Source organism: Jatropha curcas, chromosome 1 (genome assembly GCF_041381405.1).
Source record: "Jatropha curcas cultivar XTBG-Jc1 chromosome 1, XTBG_Jcur_1.0, whole genome shotgun sequence".
Classification (NCBI taxonomy): Eukaryota; Viridiplantae; Streptophyta; class Magnoliopsida; order Malpighiales; family Euphorbiaceae; genus Jatropha; species Jatropha curcas.
The window spans coordinates 11956470-11964258 of NC_143151.1; the positions used below are offsets into that span (position 1 = coordinate 11956470).

Genomic DNA, 7789 nt, shown 5'->3' on the forward strand with positions numbered 1-7789 from the left:
TTTTTCACATTTTGGTTGTTTAACCTTAGAAAGGCTCTGATACCATGTGAAGATTGGAAGAAGAATGATTTAGAAGAAAACCACACTTCATTTTCATTAACAGTATATGGCATTTATACAAGAGTATTAGAGAAAAAGATTTTCATTATACAACAACTAACTGCATTGATATCATATCCACTAATTGTGGAATTCTGTTGTGCCATTTGAATTTGTACCTAACAAGAATAGGTGAAAATATTATAAATGCTTGTATTTGCCTCAAGAGAGGACATTCTCGTTAATCAAATTCTCTTTGTGTCCTTCCAATTCTTTCATCTTTTACTTCTATCAATACCTAATATTAACAACCAAGTAAAAAAACAATTTATAAAAAGTTCAAATTTTAAAAATAATAAAAAATCTTTACAATTGAGTCCTAATATTATTTTAATTTTTATAAATATACTCTTTCTAAACTCTTTTATGTATATCATGTTGGCTCAAGGGTCAAAATTTAATCTCTGGATTTTGATGATTAATACAAAACAAATAAATTTAAATTATGTTATTTGTGCTAATATTATTTTATGCAGAATTTGTATGGAAAGAAATCGTACAAGGCAAGTCTTACATTGAGTGAAGATATTCGAAGACCCTAGTGGTTAGGTATTTAGGATACTTTGTAGGATAGAGAGAAAATTCATATATGAGCACATAAATTAGTTTTTCTCTCTCAACAAAAATATTTTTCGGAAATTAGATTCTTCAAAAATAATTTCGTTTGCCAAAAATTAGCTTTCGAAAATATTGTTTAAAACTCAAACGATTTAATTTCCTAAAACTAAAAAGATTTCATCTCAATTGTTTTTGGAAATAAATCAATTGTTTTCTTATTCTTCTCGTTTTAAGTAAGAAGAATCCTTTCGAAAAATCTTTCCAAAATGCTACCGAGAATCTTTATACTTAAAGGAAAGGAAGATCGGCTTTATTTTTTTTACCAAAAGAATAGAATAAAGTTTTTGGTAACTAAAGATTTTCGTATCTTCTAAATAAGAAAAGTAAATATTCTGATTTCAAATGAAATATCCACTTTTCAAACGCAAGAGACACAATGCTCTCTATAAATAGGAACTTTCACGTCTTGAGCTATGGTGAAGTAAGAGTTTTCGTTTTAAAAGCATTCTCTCATTGATCAAATCTTTATCTCTCAAAATTTACTTTCTACCCCCATTTTTCTTTTCATCTTTACTCTTAACGTTTTTATCTTTAAAGAAGAAAAGAATTTTTTTTTTCAACTACTTTAGAAAAACGGTTCTGTGTTCTAAACGATTTTCTAATCTGATAAACTGTTTTTCCTGTGCATATATGTGCGTTTCTTTCTGTCTATTTAGATTCTGTAATCTATAGTAGACAGACTTTTATTTGATAAAACAAGTGTGTAATAGCTTAGGTTAGAAGCTATTGTGAAAGAGGTTATCAAGCAACCTTCTCCTTGTCTGAGATTTTAATGTCTTGAATTGAGTTTCTGTACTCTGCCAAAAACAGAAAGGGTTGAGGTTAACTAGAACCTTTGGAAAATCTAGTGGGATAAAAGGGTAGATCTAGGTGTTGATCTATTGCTTTGTACTGTTGGTTTGTCTCTTACCCTTGAAAAGAGATAAAATAGTTGAGGATCTCAAGATGCGTCTTGGAGAGTGGATATAGGTGAGTTAGTGCCGAACCACTATAAATCACTGTGTTCATTTTTTAATTTCTGAAGTTTGCTTGATACTGCTTTTATTACACTTCTGTTTACATATTAGAAATGCTAAAGTTGAAAATGAATTTAATGTTCTAAAACTGTAATAAGTCTTATCTTTTCTGAACATTAGAACTCTGGAATTCTAATAAGTGAATATACTATATTCTGACTGTTCTTCTATTCACAATATATTTCACTGTTTGGGTTTCTAATTAATTTTCTAAACTTTATGAGGAAGTTCTCATTATAATAGTTCTCCATCATAAAGTAGTTCTGATACTTGATTAAGGCTTTGTGAAACAGTTCTAATTTCAATAACTATCTCTCATTCAGTCTTATATGATTTTCTAAACTTTATGAGGAAGTTCTAATTTCAATAGCTTTCCTTCATAAAGAAGTTCTAATATTGAATAAGTCAGTGTGGAGCAGTTCTAATCGATAACTGCACTTTGCATAGACTTTCTATCTTTTATAAATAGAACATTGTGAGGTGATTCTAATCCATATTCTATTCTCACAAAGTTTTTTGTTTTTCCGCTGCACTTAAAATTCTATATTTTGTTTAGAAATTCTAAAATTTATATCTGTGTTTAGAAAACCCAATTCACCCCCTCTTGGGTTGTGCCATACATATACGGGACCCACATATCATTATATTTTTAAATTTATAAACATATTTCGTATTTTTTTATATTTCAAACGTTTCTCCTACGTTTTCATTTACTATATTTTTTAAGATTCCGTCTCCTCATGTCTGTTTTTGCATTTTCACATTTCTTCATTTTCTTTTCGTGCAACCTAGATCAATAAAAAAAAAGAAAAAAAAACAATTGAAATGACGTCAATAATCTCTGTGAAATGATATTTTGACAGATCATCTGGACCAAAAACTGCATCGTTTTAGAGAAGCATTGCATCTGGTTTTGGATGCAGCTCCCATTTTATTATTTGATCATTTCTTTTGCATGATATGGGTGGTGGAAATCAGCTTTTCAAGACTAAGTTGTGCAAATGGGTTAAGTGGACCAATCCTAGCTAACTATGAAGCACTATATAAAGGAATCAAAGAGAGGATTGAGAGGTTGGACTCTCTCGGCACCTAGTTGTGCCGCACGAGGAGAGAGCAAATTAAGAATAGGTAGCCACACAAAGAGAGACAGTAGATGATAGTGTTGTTACAATATAAAAGGAAGCAAAGGGAGAGTGGCTAAGTGCCAAACCTTGGACGTGGTACATGCAACAGCAACAAAGCAAAAAAACTAAAGTTTGATTTATTATGCCCTTTATTTCTTTTGTGTATTTTAGTTTGGTTGATATATTTGTAATAATGCTAGGCTAAATATCTAGATCTAGTTATGGGATTTTTCTCTTAGTTTAAAAGCAACCTTGAATAGTTTGATTTACATTTTGTATGCCTATATTTTCCTGATTTAATATGTGTGAACTTAATGCCTGAGAATATTGATGGCCACATGTTTGCATGATATTAGACTGACTTGTATGATTGGAAAATTGACTTGTTAGTCAGATCTCATGGGTTAAACCTAGAAATTAGACCTAGGGATAGACTGAATTTCTTCGAGGGCCAAAGGAATAGCACCAACTCATCGGGTTTCAATCAATGTAGTACTACACAAGTAGGTATCATTTTGATTCTAACATGTCCATTTAGCCTTGAAAGAGGAACTTGAATAATTCTGGTTAGTCCTCTTTCAAGAATAGGTATAGTCCATTTAAATCAATTGTTCATGGTTTGCACTCGAACTAATAGAGACTAATGCAGATGAACGAATCCTTCAAGGATAGGAAGCCGCAGCTTTATACGTACGAGGAGATCCATATGTGATCCGTAGCTACATTGTCTCAACCATTTAATTTCTTGAATTTACTTTTGATTATCTCCATTGCTATTTTTAATTTGTATTTTCTTTAATTTAATATGCAATTTAGTTTAATCATTATTCCCTATATTGCATCTTCCTAATAATTGTTGAATATTGAAAAATTAACGGCCTATTCCCCAATCCCTATGGATTCGACAATCCTTTTCTATATTACTTATATGACCCGTGCACTTGCAGAGCACATTTCCAGTCAAGTGAACAAGTAACAAATAGCAATTACCAAGTATTGCATTTATAGCATTTAACTGTGTATCACAAATGCAAAATGCAGGTAGGTGATGCGAATTATTTAACACTATTCACCTGGATTTTGTATTGCAATAATCCTAATTAGAAAATTGATTAATCTTCTTGAAACACAAATTAAAACAACAAAAAAACCATGGAAGAGGAAACCATAAATCCACCATATCATTATATAAACAAAATTCAGTTATGTAATAGTAACATTTTGAATCACAAATTAATTTCTATACCTTTTAATTTTCATATTTTCCTTTAATCCAAACATAAGAGTATAAAATAATAAAGAAAAATATCAATTTTTTTCCTTTATTTTCCCTCGTTATTTTCCATTTTTTTTCTAATCCAAACATAGTATAAAAGTTAAAATGTCCTTTCCAAAAGAATATCAGTTGCCCAAATGAACTAGTTTTGATTATTAATTTTGTTTTTAGGAAGCTTGACACTCCCATTGCCTTCAAGAACCATGCACCGAAAAGAATTATTATTCTGCTGATTGTCAAAGTGCAATTAAGAAAGGCTATTTTATTATTTATTAGTAGCATGGATTGTACAAGTACAAGAGTCTACTTGTCAGCAGATCTTCATCTTATTTATAGTGGGCGAAATCCATAAACGTGACCATCACATTCATCTCACTTGTATATTTCCATAACCCAGAAATTGCCAATATGACACTCGAGTTTGAGACCGCTAAATCCAGCTTTTGTAGCTAAGGACTCATACTGGCTCCTACTTCGTTCTTTTCCATCAGCAAATTGAACAAGCATAATTAAATCAAGCTGGAAAGTGATTCTTGTCTCTTCATTAGTATCAACTGTTTCTGGAACAAGTAGTTCAATTACAATTATCTTCCCATCATCCGGCAGAGCAGCATAGCAATTCTTCAATAGCCTCAAACAACGGTCATCATTCCAATTATGAAGTATAAACTGATTTTTTTTCCAGAGGAATAGAAAAGCCAATCAAATTTCCATAACAAAATGAAAGAAAATGAATAATTAATCAGAAAATGAATATTTTGGATCATAATTAGAAGCAATTTTATTCACTGACCCAATATAATAGATAAAAAATGTATGTGTCAAGCAATCAAATCACCTTCAACAAAATGGCTTCTCCTTTGGGAACTTTCGTAAACATATCTCCACTGATGTATTGAACACCTATACACAGCATTATCAAAGAATGTTGTATTTATATAAAATTTCTAATTCGAATTTGTGATTAAGTAATTTATAAAAGCATATAGTCACTCTTTCTGTATGATGTTTTGTTTTGTTACCGGAATACGGAGGTGCATCTTGGATAACTTGAGGCAAATCAAAGTTGATAGCTTTGATGTTGGGATATTTAGAGGTGATCATTTGAAGCGTGAGTCCAAGCCCTCCTCCAACATCAACCAACTCTTTAACATTCTTGAAGCCTTTATACTTATCTAAGATATTTTCCATAAGAAGACGAGTCAAGTTTATCATTGCTTTGTTGAAGAGTTCATTGGATTGGGGAAATTTGGCAGTATATTCATACACGTGCATTTCATGGACCCTGTTAAATGGAACTCCACCTTCAAGAACTGCATCTTCTAGGCCATACCTGCACACTCAAAGAAATAAAAACTAGGCATATATATATATTATCTTGGCAAACCATTATATTTAATAATTTATTGTTTTTTTTTATTACTGATTACTTTTTAATTGAAGTCTGAATTCATAATTCCCAATTATTTTGCAAATGTTTCCAATAAGTCAATAACACTATAGCAAAGCATAATCGTAAAATTCATCGGTACTTCAAATATATTTTCAACTGACCAGGTATCCATGAAGGCCTTGCAGTGTAGCAATTGCATTGGAGGAGCGAGCGACGTGTTTCCTTCGCTGTTCAGAAAATATTTGGAAATGGGTGCTAAGCCATAGAGCCAGTTTGTGCTGTTGTTATCACCATCTAGCTTGTTAACAGAATTGGTGCAAGTAACTACAGAATAGCTAGCAAGAAGGCGTAGGATGCGATCCACCATTTGTGCTGCTTGTGGATTTTTAGTAGGTAATTGTGATGCAATCTCTTCAGCAGAGAGATATGCTCCCATTCCTGCTCTGGATATTATATCTAGGAGTTTCAGTAGCGTTGCAGTATTCATCGCCATTGAGAAGACAAAAGCACATGATAATCGCATAGCGTAGTTCAAATCCTCTTCTTCTGTACCTTGAGTGGTATACTCTCCAAGAGATTCAATTGAAGCCATGAGTTTATGTTGTTTAGAATGAATGAGAAGGAAATGGAATGGGCGACACATATAAATGTTCGATTGAACACCTAAATTTAACTAATTGCACCGTTTTTTGTTGTGGGTCCCTTCGACACATGGGACACAGAAGTTTAAAAAAAAAAAAGGAAACAAGCTGCGTTTTTTTTTTTTTTAAAGGTCAAATCAGGCTGTAGACAGAAAAAAAAAAGGAAGAAAATGTTGAAATTTTGGACACGTTAATAGGGCATCTATTCGGTGGACGCATTAATAATGCGTCCCCCTCTTCTCCTATAAGTAGAAGAAGGTTTTCCCTAAACAAACACTCAAAAACAAAGAATAGGAATACACAATCAAGTGTAGAGAATTTTAAAAAAAGGTTCCTAAAATTGGGCAAGAGAGAAAATAGTGACAATTATAATTTTTTGGGTGTTTTTGCGAAACACTTAGAGTGCCATTATTTTTGTAATCTCTTTTGCACCTACTATTTTTGGTGGAAGAATTATTCGGAGTTTTTGTCCTGTGGACGTAGCCCATAACAGTTGAAGGGTGAACCACGTAAATCACGGTGTCCTTATTTTCATCTGGCATTTACGGTAATTATTTAATTTTTATTGTGATTATTATTTCTGGTGGATTCGATCGTCAATATCCAATACGTAATTATTGGAGGTAGATGTGGTAATAGTAATTTAAATCTTTATCGGCGCTATTAACTTTTATCGTCGGTAATTTTATTTTACTTCTACCAAAGAATAGGAATACACAATTAAGTGTAGAGAATTTTAGAAAAAGGTTCCTAAAATTGAGCAAGAGAGAAAATAGTGAGAATTATAATTTTTTGGGTGTTTTTGCGAAACACTTAGAGTGCTATTATTTTTGTAATCTCTTTTGCACCTACTATTTTTGGTGGAAGAATTATTCGGAGTTTTTGTCCTGTGGACGTAGCCCATAACAGTTGAAGGGTGAACCATGTAAATCTCGGTGTCCTTATTTTCATCTGGCATTTACGGTAATTATTTAATTTTTATTGTGATTATTATTTCTGGTAGATTCGATCGTCAATATCCAATACGTAATTATTGGAGGTAGATGTGGTAATAGTAATTTAAATCTTTATCGGCGCTATTAACTTTTATCGTCGGTAATTTTATTTTACTTCTACCACGGACATTTGAAAATTAAGATAATTACTAATTTATCCTTTTATTTTACCAAAATTAACTATAATAATCCTATATTTTAAAAAAAGAGATGATTTTATACCTCCATCCAAATATACTTTTCTTACTACTTATATTTTTTTAGTTTTTCGTTAAACAACTTGGGGACAATTCCCATTGTATTCTTGTATTTTATTAAAATTAATTATTGTCCTTCTATTTTTATTGATAAGATAATATATTTTTAAATTAGGACAAAGTGGTTAATTTTTATAAAATATAATGATAAAATAGTAAGCATTTCTAAGGCTTCTTATAATATAATTGGACGAAATCAAATTTCAAAAATAAAATAATCTATTTGAAAATACAGATATGAAGTAATTAATTATGCTAAGATTTTGAGAAAAATAGTAATTATCCCTTGAAACTTTAGTTGTTGTACCTAAAACGAAAGTTGCAACTCGAAAATTGAAGCACTTAATCTCAATATGATGCAAAAAGTCGA

General features: G+C 31.3%; 1 protein-coding gene across 1 annotated transcript; it reads right to left on the reverse strand.

Annotated features, from left to right (window-relative positions):
- Nucleotides 1-4380: 4380 nt before the first annotated feature.
- On the reverse strand, nucleotides 4381-6164 carry LOC149499013 (caffeic acid 3-O-methyltransferase-like). The gene is made up of 4 exons (XM_089718577.1): nucleotides 5688-6164; nucleotides 5156-5466; nucleotides 4972-5036; nucleotides 4381-4802 (listed from the first exon to the last, which is right to left on the reverse strand). The coding sequence occupies exons 1-4, from the start codon at nucleotides 6116-6118 to the stop codon at nucleotides 4506-4508; spliced, it is 1104 nt and encodes a 367-aa protein (XP_089574703.1). The 5' UTR covers nucleotides 6119-6164; the 3' UTR covers nucleotides 4381-4505.
- Between the last annotated feature and the right edge of the window lie 1625 nt (nucleotides 6165-7789).

Coding starts and splice junctions, on each gene's coding strand:
- LOC149499013 (XM_089718577.1), bottom strand. CDS start 6,118: ATGGCTTCAATTGAATCTCTTGGAGAGTATACCACTCAAGGTACAGAA. Junction 5,037..5,155: donor AGATGCACCTCCGTATTCCG/GTAACAAAACAA, acceptor TGCTGTGTATAG/GTGTTCAATACATCAGTGGA. Junction 4,803..4,971: donor GAGAAGCCATTTTGTTGAAG/GTGATTTGATTG, acceptor AAAAAAAATCAG/TTTATACTTCATAATTGGAA.